The sequence below is a fragment of the Pithys albifrons genome, chromosome 2 (assembly GCF_047495875.1).
Source record: "Pithys albifrons albifrons isolate INPA30051 chromosome 2, PitAlb_v1, whole genome shotgun sequence".
Taxonomy (NCBI): Eukaryota; Metazoa; Chordata; class Aves; order Passeriformes; family Thamnophilidae; genus Pithys; species Pithys albifrons.
Window position 1 is genome coordinate 77,268,903 of NC_092459.1, and position 14,619 is coordinate 77,283,521.

General features: G+C 40.4%; 1 protein-coding gene across 3 annotated transcripts in view; it reads left to right on the top strand.

Moving 5' to 3' along the window:
- The window catches only part of MTR (5-methyltetrahydrofolate-homocysteine methyltransferase), a 52,167-nt gene that overhangs the window by 18,012 nt on the left and 19,536 nt on the right, over positions 1–14,619 (top strand). For all 3 annotated transcript variants that reach the window (XM_071549605.1, XM_071549607.1, XM_071549606.1), the window contains 11 exons: positions 526–593; positions 1,662–1,738; positions 2,878–2,990; positions 3,973–4,113; positions 4,760–4,945; positions 5,529–5,708; positions 6,709–6,825; positions 6,924–7,064; positions 9,692–9,781; positions 10,395–10,547; positions 11,095–11,202. In XM_071549605.1, the coding sequence (XP_071405706.1) occupies positions 526–593; positions 1,662–1,738; positions 2,878–2,990; positions 3,973–4,113; positions 4,760–4,945; positions 5,529–5,708; positions 6,709–6,825; positions 6,924–7,064; positions 9,692–9,781; positions 10,395–10,547; positions 11,095–11,202 (1,374 nt within the window). The remainder of the gene's footprint in view (positions 1–525; positions 594–1,661; positions 1,739–2,877; positions 2,991–3,972; positions 4,114–4,759; positions 4,946–5,528; positions 5,709–6,708; positions 6,826–6,923; positions 7,065–9,691; positions 9,782–10,394; positions 10,548–11,094; positions 11,203–14,619) is intronic.

Genomic DNA, 14,619 nt, shown 5'->3' on the forward strand with positions numbered 1-14,619 from the left:
TTATATTTCGGAATTGTTGAAAAAGCTGAACTGTTTTTATGGACCTGGCAGGATTTTGCTGAGTTGTGTGTATAAAAACTGGTGATGGTGGTGGGGTTCCAGTTCAGGGTGTCGTTCCACGTGCCGCTTCATCTGTGCAAGACAGAGATCTGTGTCTGGAGCTGCAGTGTGTCAGTAAGAACACAGTGTTTGTTGCATGTTAACGCCCTTTTATAATACAGGATGACTAGTTTTTTTACTTACCCAAATTTTCATCTGGGGCTTCAGTATAAAATGGGCCAGATTCAGGTGTAGTTTCCTAAAATTAGATGTTGAAATTGCTGATTAGCCTTGGGAATCCACGTCTCAAACCAAATCAGAAAGAGAAGATACAGTGTTGACTGTTTAAGTTTTTTTTAATTTAGTGTTTCTCTTTTGATCTCTTTGACTTGGTTACCAGATGGAGAAAAATATTTAAATATATACATTTTTAAAAAGATACAATTATTAACTTGGAACAAAATTCTCTCTCCCTCTCTTTTACAGACTTTTGCTTTGGATGGTTTGGTCAACATAGTTGGAGGTTGCTGTGGTACTACACCAGCACATATCAGGTACTCATGTGCTACAGCTTTAGGTGGACTGAGAAGTAAACCAAGTGCCTCTTCTCTGGAGCAGTATTCCATGACTTGTCTTAGAGTTTCCTGAAAAAATAGATCACTTGAATGCCAATAGTAGCAGTATAAGGAGTGGGAACAACCCATCGTTGTGTGTATAATGAAGAATGAGTAGAGGCATGGTTCAAACAAGAATTATACCTCTGCAGTTTTGTCATCTAAAATTATTTTTTAATTATTCCTTCTTCTTTACTGTTGAATAGGGTAGACTTCCTAGCCCTGCTTTCTCGTACTGTATGTTCTTTCTCTTTTTGGCAGTCGTAGCCACAAAGTGAAACTTAAGGTTTCCTCTGGTGGTAGAAGGGAAGAAGTTGTGTGGGTGTGTTGGGGAAATGACTGAACAGAGGATCTAGGAATGCTCTACCCCTGGTGCTAGTCCTGGCTAGTCAGAAGGAGCATTTCGTATCATTCATGTTTGGAAGTAAGTCAGTGAGAAAGCCTCCCTTTTTCACTTAGGCTTGAAAAGCAAGAGGCCATTGTGATTCATTTTTATCCTGGTTTAAGCTGGGAAGAGGTGGCAGGCAAAGGATAGAGGACACTGTGTGTCACTGCTGACTGGGGTGAAAAGAAAGTGAATGTGAACAGCATGGGTCATTCTGGCATCTGAGAAACATGTCTCAGTGCAGAACGGTGTTTCTCTCTTGCCTTTTTTTTATTTTTTTTTTTGCCTCAATTGCTCAGCCAATCATGAATCTGTTAAAAGTCAGTGTGGTTGAGGACTGGTTCTCATTTCCTTCAAGTATCCCATTGGTATAGTATTTCACATTCTGTGTTTGAAAAACTTTCAGCCTTGTATATTCCCTGCAAATAGCTATGATAGGATCTCCTGGGAGGATGTTTTTGCCTTTGGCCTCATAAAGTGAAACTAGCTAATTAGTCTTGTCTGTTACAAGGCTAAATTGAAAATGTAGGTGTATATGTAGTATATTCTGTTTGAGTCTTGTCGGGAGTGATTTAATTTTAATTGAAAACTTAACTCTTTACTTTCTTCTTTCTGTAACTCAGGAAAATTGCTGAAGCTGTGAAATTCTGTAAGCCTCGTGTTCCACCTTCTCTCTCTCAAGGATACATGCTGCTGTCAGGTAAAATGAAGTGTAACAGTTTGAGCTTCATAACTATATGCAAATTTCCTTTGTAAATTTATTGGGTGTTTTCTGATGATCAGAACAACACTGTCAATGTCTGCTTCTACCTGTATCCAGCAAGCTTGTGGATGTGTAACCAGATCTAAATCTTCCTGTTTTGGCCAAAGGACTGATGGAACATTTTATTAGTCTTGCATAACATAACAAGCCAGCATATTTCCTCTGCCAGTATCAGACACTTTGTAATGGTGAAGTGAGTATCTTTATCCTCACTTTGAAACAGGGCAAGGTCAAGCACAGAGATATCAGGTAATTTAACTATAGTTAATGGCAAAATTGGGACAAGATCCTTATACCTACTATGAGAGAGCTGTCCTGTGTCGCCTCAGATGTTGATTCAGTCATGCTGGGACTGTGTTCCAACAATATATCCAGGTCTAGAGCATCTTTTGTTTTAACAAAGTGTAGATGTTAACAAGTGTAGTGAATGTTCCACAGTCAGGGCCTTTTTTTAAGCCTTTGAGGAACGTATCAGAGTAAAACAGTACCTTCTTTTTGGTCTGGTATTTTAATCTCAAAGTCAAATCAGTTTAGAGCAAATAAATCATGGTTGGCCTCTGATGTCATGCATTCATTTATTTGGTTCTACTCCAGAGTTTGTTTGCCTCTGCATTGCGTGCTGCCCAAGTTTCCAACTTGCCTTGTTTCTCTGAACTTGGGTACATGGTCAAGTGTTGTTCTTGTTGGTCAGTCAGTTTGGTGGGCTGCTGCTTCTCTCGCGGTGGTACAGTCACAAAGTAACATAGCTGAAAGTTGAGAGAAAGTGTGTATGTGCATACACACAGATGCCCAAAAATCCTAGCTTCACGTTTATATTAGACAAGTTGGCTGTTGTTTTTTGTGGGTCAGGTAAATTACTGACTGCCATTGAGGAAGGCTAGAAAGCTTTGGCATATGTGTTGGAAGTTTTGCATTGCATTGCTTTTCTAGTTATCATTAGAGCACTGACATGCTGAGGAATCCCTGTTCTTAAAGAGAGAGACACCTCTATTTTACAGTTTAGAAAAGGGATTTTGTCTTTCTTACAGTTTTTTCTTTTCTGTTTTTACAAATATGTTCACAAATATCTTTTTAAGGTCTGGAGCCATTCAGGATTGGGCCGTACACCAACTTCGTTAATATTGGCGAACGCTGCAATGTTGCAGGATCACGGAAGTTTGCTAAACTCATCATGGCAGGCAACTATGAAGTATACATTTTAACAATAATCTTTATAGCTGATACTCTGATTTTTTTTGCTCCATTGCACTTTGTTATTAGTTGTTTCTTTTGCTCTGGTACAAAGCAGTATTCTATACCAGTTACAATAGTAAGAAAACACAGAAAATTTATTTTTTCACTGTTCTTTGTTTCTCTGGTTACCAGCTCCTGATAGAAGGGTTTTACAAGGGCTTTTTTTGACAGGTGTTACAAGAAACATGTCTTTTCATTGTTAATTAAATTATACAGCTGATGATATTTTTAGAAAATGTCCTGGTCTGTACTGGATGGATTGATTTACAGAGAAGAGAGGAAAGAAAGTGGCTGTAATCCCCTCTTTCAGCATATGGGGTACATCTGACTTGGGTTAGATTGTGGCACTCTGCAGCCCTTGCTCTCTTTCCCTCCCTTTCCCCGTTCTGGTCAGCATTGTAGCTGCAACATGGGTGTTTGTGTAGTTATATAGGCTGGAGGAAAAGCTTTGCTTTCCTTTCTTAGCACTTGTGATTATTCTGCAGCTGGAAAAAATGTCCAACAGCCTCCAAAAGTAAAGTACCCTGTGTTATAGAATTAAGTATCTTGTGTTGTGAAAAAAAAGAGCTTGTGATGCAAGACCTTTATTTCATACCATCACGAAAACTGTTTTTCTGTAATTTTTGCAGTCAGAAGTCCTTGTTACCATGCAAATCTTAAATCATTCAATTAAGCATACGACCAGCTGTCTACAGGCAATGACACCACCAACACTTTAGGTCTCTGATGTCATGTTGTGTGAACAAACTAGTTATAGGTTCTCCCATACTGTTGTGTATTGTTGTATATCACAGACCACTTCCTTATTTTCTTATGGGATGTCGTATAGATTTTTAAACTTTTGACTGCATGCTTAGTTTGGAGAAGTGAAATAGTAAGAATAAGTAAGATTTTTTTTTCTACTGACTGGTGTTTTGGTTTTTGACTTTGTTCTTTAGGAAGCCCTGGGTGTAGCCAAATTGCAAGTTGAGATGGGGGCCCAGGTTCTTGACATCAATATGGATGATGGGATGCTGGATGGCCCCACTGCAATGACCAGATTTTGTAACTTGATTTCTTCAGAACCTGATATTGCAAAGGTTGTAACTGAGTCACAATAAAAAACATTTTGCTGAGTTGTAAATTGCCTTTCAGAAGATATTGTTACTGTTTATTTAGTAACCCGTTTAGGTGCTTAATAAGCAGATGCATTTTTCCCAAGAGGAAAAGGTACTGTAATAGGGAAGGCCTTTGGGTGAAACAGGGGCTTTAACATTGTATGTTTTCAGATGAGTATATGCCAGTTCTTTTCCCTGGTTAGAAAAGCTGAACGCAGGTTCATTTTGCAGCAGTTATGAGCCATCATCTATATATTTGCAGTGCACAACAGTACTGCTTTTCACAGAACTTAAAAGTGCTATGAGTATAGGATGGCTTTAAAAGGTAGTTCTGCAATGTGCATTCTCTAAAAATGAGTATCTAATTCAGAAACACAAGATAATACAGGGAGAAGTGGAGATCTCAGTATGATATGTGATTGAGTTGCCATGGAAGCTCTTGAGTTAAATTTACTCTTGAGTTTTGTATTTAAAGGAAAGTGAATCTAGAAATACCATATGGAAACTTTTATTCATAAATGCTGATTAATGTTAGGTGCATTTTTATGTCCAAATGGGCAAACTGCATGTAGAACTGTAATTCCTAACTTTTGTGTATTCTCTTGGCTTACTTCTCTGTTATTTACAGGTGCCATTATGCATTGACTCCTCCAATTTTTCAGTAATTGAAGCAGGTTTGAAATGTTGCCAAGGGAAATGCATTGTAAATAGCATTAGCCTGAAGGAAGGTGAGGAAGACTTTTTGGAGAAAGCAAGGAAAATTAAATTATATGGAGCAGCTGTGGTTGTTATGGCTTTTGATGAAGTGGGGCAGGTGAGTGTCTCTTGAAAGAAGAGATATTTTACTTCTGAAGTGTAAGGCTTCCTTACTCTTGTACAAGACAAAGTTGTTTTGTTTCATTGACACAGTTGATTCAAAAAGGTCTATATAACCTTAGCAATAGTTTTGAACCTGATTTGCCGCAATTTCTTGTTGCTGACATGTTTAAGGAATCCAAGTACGGTTTTAAGTGTAGCTGTGCTAGCACAAGAGCATGGCTCTTGCTGTTCAGCCATGCTAAACTCTGCCTTCCTTCATAAAAGATATATTTGGTTCAGAAACTGTTTAGTGTGAGAGTGGAGTCTTTGTGAATTAATTTAGTTATGTCAAAACCCACATATTAAGCTTAGCATAGGATGATGAAATATTGAGCAATGAGATTGTATTTTATGAGTTGAGTCAAAAGTCTAGGTATTGGGGTGGTGATATTTTTAATACAAAAGTCCTATATATAATCCCTTTCTAATATTTGCGATGTTCAGATTCTCAGCCTTGAGTCACTGGAGCTGTAAATGATTTCTGAAGAGTTTTTTGTGTAGTCTATAAGTTTCATGTCAGAATTCTTTTTCTTCACTAGGCAACAGAAACAGAAGCCAAGATTGCAATCTGTTCCAGAGCTTATAATCTCCTTGTGGAAAAAGTGCACTTCAATCCAAATGATATAATATTTGACCCTAATATTTTAACCATAGGAACTGGAATGGAAGAACATAACCTTTATGCCATAAATTTTATCAATGCTACCAAAGCGATAAAAGTAAGTTGAAAGTTTATTTTAAATTGAAATACATTGCTGAGATTACTTAAAAACCCAAACCCCCATGAAACAGAAAAACTCCCCAGTCTCAAAAACAACAACAAAACACTACTGCAAAACATTACACATTTTAGCTTAGCAAAGGGGACTGTTCCTTTGAAGTACAACCATTCCCCAATATTACTGTGTTTTCAATAGAACAGCTTCAAATAGTTCTATAAATATATTTCAATCCATTTTCTCTACTGTAAACATAGTACCTTAATTAAGTGAGGTAACAATCACATTCATGTGCTAGCTAAAAGGACCTCTTTGAAGCTGCCAAAAGCTGCCTTTTTTAATAAAACTCCTGTTTCTGTGAAAGGGGTTTGTGCAGTAACCTGACTTTTTATTTGGATAAAATGTGTGTAAGGAAGTGTAGCAGCAAAGAACATCACCTGAATACAGCCAAGAAAACTGCACTGTTGGATTTCACAAGACGCTTTGATAGGTCTAGAGATGCTCTGTCAGTAGCAGTCTGGGGCTTGAACACCCCACAGCCTATTTTGTCACCACAGGGCTCCTGGAGTGGGGCTGCACCCTTCAGCTTAGCTGCTCAGCTGCAGCCTGGTCCTGAGACATACAAGCTGACAGACTGCCTGCTCTTGGTTCCAGAGGAGTGGGGAAAGGAAGAGGCAAAAGTAGGTCTGCATGGGGAAAATACAGACTGCTGCAGTGGTAGGACTGATGTGTTCAGAACAGCAGTTACGACTGTGGAAACCGCGGTAGCTGCTTACACATAACCAGGCTGGATCATTCCTTTACTTGTATCTTCTTCTGCAAAGATTTGAGTTGCCTTTTATGAATTTGTGTAACTAGAAGGATCTGGAACAGGGAAGAGAGAAAAGGTGCATAGCCAATGCACTCAGCTCAGGGGCCAACTGTTTTCTGAGCTGAATGCTTTGCTCAGGTATCCTTTTTGGAAAGTACTTTTCTAAAAATCTGTGTGCACTTCCTGTAGGAAACGCTGCCAGGAGCCAGGATAAGTGGAGGTCTTTCCAATCTGTCTTTCTCCTTTCGGGGAATGGATGCCATTCGAGAAGCAATGCATGGAGTGTTCCTTTACCACGCGATTAAGGTAAGATGTGCTTTTGGCTTCCATATGTTTGCACTTGGCAGATGTGCAGTGCTGTGTCTGACAGCCATGCCTGGGGGATTCTGTATGGTTTTTTTCAGTATGGCATGGACATGGGAATTGTGAATGCTGGGAATCTGCCAGTGTATGATGATATCCACAAGGAATTACTACAGCTGTGTGAGAATCTAATCTGGAACAAAGATCCTGATGCGACAGAGAAGCTTTTACATTATGCTCAGGTAACTTTCTGTTTTAAGCTTTGACTCGTAATTAGCTGGGTACCCGGGCTTGAACACCTCCCTGCAGATGATAAATAGGTTAAACAGCCTATAGGTAAAATAGCCTATAAACTACACGTGTCAATTTACCAGTGGGTGTTAGGATTTACTAATGATACTACAAGTGGTTCAGTTATTAATGCAGAATAAAAAGAGGAATCTGTGGTAGATTGAGACCTTCCAATTTCATAGGTGCCATGGAAGATCCAGTACCAGAGTTCTACATATGCTTCAGGAAACTAAGCCGTATAGCCATTCTTTAAAAAAAAAAAAACAAAACACAACAAAAAAACAACCGTCAAAAATATACAGAGCAAAAAATCCTGAAGAAACTTCCCCCAGACAAACAAAATCCTCACAAACCAACACAAAAACCCCCTAAAAAACCAACAAACAGAAAAGGCCAACCCATAACCAACCCAATCTTGGTGCTGGAACTTAATTGACAAGTGTACTGTGGGAGGCAGAGTAAACTTGTCTTTCTGGTGGTAAGGCTTGCTTGGAGTACATGTAAAAGGTGAAGTAGTTGCTTGTGGTTTGTGGCTGTGCCATAGATTTCCAGTTCATGTAACATACCAAGAGTGAGGATCAGCTATTTAGCATTTTTGAAATGTAACGATAAAAGACAAAGATTACATACCTGAAGGTTTCCAGATTATCATCCATAAGACAACTGGTCAAGTCTTGTTTAGAACAGAAGATAAAGCAAAAATCTCTTTGGGTTAGGTAATTTTTATATTTAAATGCACAAGAAAGTTTGCGTGTCTGTTTTGTAGCTCCTGGAGGTATTAGCTCTGTGCGGAGCTTCGTTTGGTTTGTATTTTGCCCTTTGGTGGTGCCTGCTTTATAGTAACAGTGGCAACATGTTGAAAATCAGTACAAGGAGACTCTCTCTATCACTTCCACTTAGGCTGTTTTAGGGTGCTCACGGAGTCTAAGCAATTCACCTGATAGTGATCTTGTCTGTATAAGCAGAGTTGCACCATTGGAGTATTCAAAGTTGGATAAAGGGGAAGAAAAAGAAAGGAGAATTAGAAAGGAATCCCTTAAGCAGTATTTCTGCAGAATGCAAAATATGAATCTAAATGGAGCATGAAAAGTAGAAATCAAAGTGGATGACGACTCCTAGGTCTCTGAGTTAGGGAAGCTGTTGTTGGAATCTCTGCTTTTATTTGTGGTGGTAGTTTTATTGTGGGAGTAAAACAGCCCACTTGCAAAAAGGAGGAACTTAATCCTTGCAGATTAAGGGGATCAGTCTTCATTTGAAGTTTGAAATTAAAAAACATTTTCCATGGAATGCATAGCTGCAGACATTCTCAAACTGGAACTTTGTACCATTTATGACAATGGGAGTTGTGCTTCCAAAGGCAGTTTTTCTCATCCTCAGCATTTGGTATAATCATGCTGTTTTTAAAGGTATGCATGTAGTGCTTGACACTGTGGTCCCTGCATGCCCATTTTACAGCTTCATGTTAGGTTGGAATGATTCCCTTGCTAAAGTGTGTGGCCAGACGTAGAGGACCCCTTGGTACTGTTTTCAGTGAGACACAGAGCGGCTGAAATGAAAAGGCACTTCTGGAGATGATCTAGTACAACCCTCTGCTCGAAGCAGGGCCGGCCAAGAGCAGGTTGCTCAGGGGCATGTCCAGTCACATTTTTAATACAACTTAGAGTGAGGATTCAACAACATCTCCAGGCAACATTTTCCTCTTTTCATTCCCTTTTTACAGTATATGTGTGAGAGTAATAAGGTTAGGCAACAAGAAGCTGTGAAGTTAGCTAACAGTTGTATAAACACGAATGAAAATTTGTTCTGGTTTCTGTTCCCATAAGTGAGATCTTGTTTTCATTGCTTTATGTTTAAAAACTTGCTGATGAACACTCAAAAGTATAGAAGGTTTGTAATGCCTGAAAGATGTCAGATTAAGTCCAATAACTGAGCAAGGAAAAGAAATTACTTACCTGAAGTGTGATGGCTGAATTAGGGGATAGGGCTCTCCCATAAGCCTTCCTGGAGTGGGTACTTGTGAACTATTTTGCTCTGTGAGGCCATTTTGGCCTCTGCGTTCATAGCCAAGGGGAGCATGAGTGTGAGACGAAGAGAATATGGGGTGGTTTGTGAGGGACAAACAGTAGTTTTGTAGGCTGCCTGATTGAAAACACATCTGTGATATGGAATAACATAACCTATTCCAGCAGAAACTGAATTAGAGCCAAATTAATTAGAATTTTAAAATTAAGTGTAACGCGTGGGCCAGTAATCAATTTAAATTAGGTTCCCAGAAGGAAAACCCTTAGGATTAGTAATTTCATTATCAAATTGTGCTCTCTTTTTTATTTTTTAGTAATTTTTTATTTTATTTTGTTTACATTTTCGCTGAGGTATGTACCCTTTGGGATGTAGACCCCATAAGTGCCTACAATATACCACAAGTGTTTGCAACATGATTTGCATGTATATAAAACACCTTTTGAATAGTCTGAAATTATTTTATGAGTCAGTACTTGGAATTATCTTAAATTTTTTTAGAAGTCTATAATTGTAGTTTTTATGCTTGCAAGCTCCTATGGATGTCTTTCTTTTTCAGAATCATGCTCAAGGAGGAAAAAAGGTTGTACAGACTGATGAGTGGCGTAAAAGCTCTGTGGAGGAAAGGCTGGAATATGCTCTCATAAAGGTGAATCTGTGCAGAAAACTGTCCTATCCATCAGCTCAGGCTTTAAGGGATGTATTTGGCTTTAAAAGTACTTCAGCTGCTGTTCTTTAACAACTTAGTAATTCATAATGAATAATATATTTAACTGATCCGTTCAGCTCCAATAACAAAAAACTGTAGTGGTTTATCTTTAAACTTCACAAGGTGAGGTCCTTGACCCTTAACATTTGATTCCAGTAGGTGTTGGTAGAAACACATTGGTTTTACTTTGTGACATACTGCTTTTACTTCCCTGAGGGTTTTTTGGTCTCTTGGTAGTACTGCACTGAGTGGCACTTGCACTGTGGAAGCAGTCTTTGAGTGTTGGGTTTTTCTTATGACATGGTTAAGAAAAATGAACAAATCTGTTAATACTGGGGACTTGGTTTGAATAACTTTATAGGCCTGAGAAGTGCAGTGTTTTGTTTCATAAGACAGCCTATCTTCAGTACATATTTGAGGTATTCTTGAAGACTAGCAGTATCTAAAGTATCTACTTGTACTTTCCTTGTGAATTTTTGGGGGTTGAAGGGGAAAGCAACTAAATAAAAGTTGTATTTCTAGCAAGATAAAAGTTTCTCAATTTTTTTCCCAGGGTATTGAGAAGTATGTCACTGCAGATACAGAAGAAGCAAGATTAAATCAGGACAAATATCCCAGACCTCTAAATGTAATTGAAGGGCCTTTGATGAATGGCATGAAAATCGTTGGTGATCTTTTTGGTGCTGGAAAGATGTTTCTGCCTCAGGTAATGAGAAAACAGTTTCCTATATTTTCCTGTTTTGCGAAAATTAGCATTGTAAAAGATAGCCAAAACATTCTATGCTGGCTGTTTTTTCAGCTAGAGGATAGGAATTTTAAAAATTCAGGTGCTGCTAAGAAGCAGCCATTTTCATATTTTACTTTCGAACTTTGTTTATGTAGAATTATGTGTTTCTTTCCTTTCTTCCTGAGTGGTTTTGCTGTATTTGAAATGCAGTTTTCAGTCTGAGCCCATGAAAAAGAGCAAGAGTGAAAAAAGATCCAAATTAAAGTGACTGTGATTAGCACCTTCCAAATGTGAGTCTGTTTGATTGTGAGTGGTCTAGGAAGCTGCACTGTGAACGTGTCGTGTGTAGACCCTTAGACCAGTAAGGCCAGCAGCCTACTGCCACAGAATGATCTGCAGAGCTGGATCTGCAAATGTGGTTTCATTTATTGCTTGAATGGGTGTAAGGGAAAGCCAAGAGAACACTGAGGCTATTCCTATACCTTGACTTTATTGTTTATTCCACCCCCCTTCTTCATCTGTGCAGGTCATAAAGTCTGCTCGAGTTATGAAGAAAGCAGTTGGCCACCTTATTCCCTACATGGAAAAAGAAAGAGAGGAAAGGAGAGCCAACCGAGGCAGTGCAGAGGAAGAGGCAAGAGGCAGTCCTTTGTGCTGAAGCTCTGTCACATCTTGCTCTGACAAATATAGGAATTACTTATTACTAATTACTTTTATTATCTGGAGAGTTGATGTGGTTGTACGCAAACTGACAATCTTGGCATAATTTGAAGTAGGTCTGAAACTCATTAAGTGCAGATTTTGTGGAACACTGCTTGATGTGTGCCTAAGCTGTTGTCACAAATTTCCTGAACAGTGCCATAAGCCTCTGTAGGCCCTTTATACCACTGTTACTAATTTCTTGTGTGTTTCTAGGCATTTAATTATCATGTTGCTCATTCATCATACTTCTAACTTTATGGCAGATTTTGCCACTTGCTTCTGCCCTCAGTGAACTCTGTAACTTCCTTTTCCACGTTCAAAGCTTGTCACCATGTTTCTCTTTATTCAGCTCTTCCTTTCTCCGTAGCCCTGATCATTCTCCCAGCTAAAGAAACCTATTTCTTCCACCCTTTTTCTTCATAGATCGTGACTTCAAGACCTTGTTGTTATGATAGAATAGTGTACTCATTGCATGTGTAGCCATGACCAACTTGCAGGGGAAATGAGTTTATGAGAACAGAGTCTGAATATAGTTGTCTTCTCATATGTGTATTTTGCAATTAGTAAAACTACTTTTTATCTAATATAATATATTTTAAAATACCAAGTGACTTTCAGATCCTTGTGGGCCTTTCCTTTATTCCATTTCCTGTTTGGCAGCCAACAGTTGGTGATGCCTGAGAATAGTTTTATCAACTGCCTGTGAATATCCCTGAAGTAATCACTTCCAAATTTGGTAAATGGAATATGTGATAGGAGCACCAGAAAATGTAACTTGTTTGTCCATACTGACAAGATTGTATTCAGGAGAAAAGAGAGTTGAGGTGAATTGGACAAAATCCCATTTTAAATACTCATGTCTGCTGTTTCTAAAATATTTAAAATGTGATAGATCCTTACAGTTTTGGTTGTTAAGTATTTTTCTTCTTCTCTTGTCTTTGTATGACTATCAAATTTAGGTTTGATGTACATTTACCTTTTTTTTAGTCCTGTGGAACCTTACCTTGTCTTCATGAGTTCTCAGAGACAATAGCTATAATCCGAATCTGTTTTTAACACACACATAACACACACAAAAAGCAAGAATGGCCTGGCTTCCCTTCTGTGGATTTTTTTTGTGTTTCCTAATTCTTCCCTTGAAATAGTCTTACATGGTATCTTTCTACTTGCTGTGGATATGTTGTATAATTGTCTAGCGTGAATGTAACTAATACAGCAAATAATTTGGAAGGAAAAATGAACTGGTAATCAAACCTGACTAATAATGGCAGACTTCGGAAAATGCCTGGTCTCTTTTCCCATGCTGTTTCTGGATCCCTGCTCTGCTGTATCTCAAGTGGATCTGTTCTCTGGCTGTCAAGAGTTACCTTTCTATGTGTCATCTCTCTCCAGCTCACGCTGTTCTCTTTTATTTTAATTCAGATGACAATGCTGGTATTTGGCACCTTCAGGTTTGTTTTGATGCTGTTTAAAGTCATTGAGAGTTGTGCCATTGTTTCTGTGAGCACTGGATTAGGATCTTTTTTGAACCCTCTGGCACTTAATTCTCTGGTTAAAAGAAACGAAGTGGAATTTGGGAGGTTCTTAAAAAGATAGCAAACACTCTTGATAAGAGTGTAGATGTTCTGGTGCCTGAGGAGAGCAGGAAGGATGTTATGGGTTCACCTAGGTGGGCCTAGATTTGGGCCCTGAAGTCTGGACTAGGCCGAAGCTGTCAGCTGACTTGAGCTGGGCTGAGCTGACAGCTGACCTCTTCTAGCCAGTAATTTTGTATTCCATACCACATTATGACATCATCTCCAGGGAAGGAGGAACCAGTGTGGGAGTGGTTAAGTCAGTCGCTTCTCAGCCCTCCTCTGGGGAGGACGCACGATGCTGTCCCAGGGGGGATGGAGAGGACCAGGCCCACCACTGGCTCACAGGGTACCTCAGGAAAGTAAAATGTGTTGTTCTGGGTCTCTCCTTTCTGCTTGGGTTTGTCTCCCTGGGGAATAAGCTTCTTCTTAAGTAATGTGTAGTTAGGACAGTAGAATTTGTGTGTTTGTTAAGAAGTTGACGTGGGGAACTTGTTGTTGTAGACTTGTGTGAGTGTATATTTGTACTCTCTTCTAATTGTCTCTTTCTTTCTGTGAAAAATATATGTAGATTTAGTATAAATGCAGTTTGAAGTGGTTTTTTTTCTTTCCCATCTCTTTTCCTCCCTTTCCCTGGTGTTAGGAGGGAGGCTTTTCTCTCTGTGCTTGGGGGGGTTGGCAGTTGCTTATCTCAAACCAAGACAGTTAATGGTGCGTTGGCCGGGAAACTCGGGAGCGACGGAGGACCTTGGCAGGTGTCCCAGAATCTTAGCAGGCTTCCCGGGAGGATTGTTGTAGAAACATAGATTGATAAGTGCTTTGTTTAAGTACATCCAGAACAGAAAATGTAAACAAAACAACTCTCCCTTGCTGTTGAATGCTCGTTTTCACTGTTTCACTGTCTTTGTGAGTTCAAACAGCTCGACTGGTGCCTGCTGTGACTGTAGCCACTGCAGAAAAGAGGCCCATGTAAGCTGTTCATGTGTGGCAAGACACGGCTGTTTGATTTGAATCCCTGAGGACTCATCATGTGAATGCTGATGTGCCCAGGAGCTGATGAGGAGCATCTCACCTGGACTGGCATGGGGAGGAGTTGTTCCTGGCTCGATGGGCCCATCGTGCCTCAGGCCACCTGTAGGTGGATAAAGTCGAGGGGTGGATTTACCTGTGAACACTATTCTTAAGGTTATCCACAGCTGTGAAGCGTGTTTGCCATTGTGAGACCCCAGTGAACAGGGAAAAGAGGAGCTGCGGAACCCCCTGCAGAGAACCCGACAGATGCGGCGCCCGGAACCAGCGCCCGCAGTGCTGAGCGACCCGCAGGAGCCAGAGCTGTCGCTGGCGGGGCTGCTGCCAGGGCTGCGAGTGAGCCGGGGGAGGCTGTGAGCCGGGGGAGGCTGTGAGCCGTGAGAGGCTGTGAGCCGTGAGAGGCTGTGAGCCGTGAGAGGCCACGAGCCGTGAGAGGCCACGAGCCGTGAGAGGCCACGAGCCGTGAGAGGCTGTGAGCCCTGAGAGGCTGCGAGCCGTGAGAGGCCGCGAGCCGTGAGAGGCCGCGAGCCGTGAGAGGCTGCAAGCCGAGCCAGGGCTGCGAGCGAGCCAGGGCTGGCGAGCCGCCGGGGCTGCTCCTGCCTCTGCTGCTTGCTTGTGCTGCTGTCGGGGCTGCTTCCGAGGCTGCCAAAGCTGTTAGGACTGCTGCTAAGGGGGATGGCTCACATGGTTAACTGTAGTACTGCTGTGTGACCGAGGAGAAAGACATGAAGAGAAGCCTGTGTAAG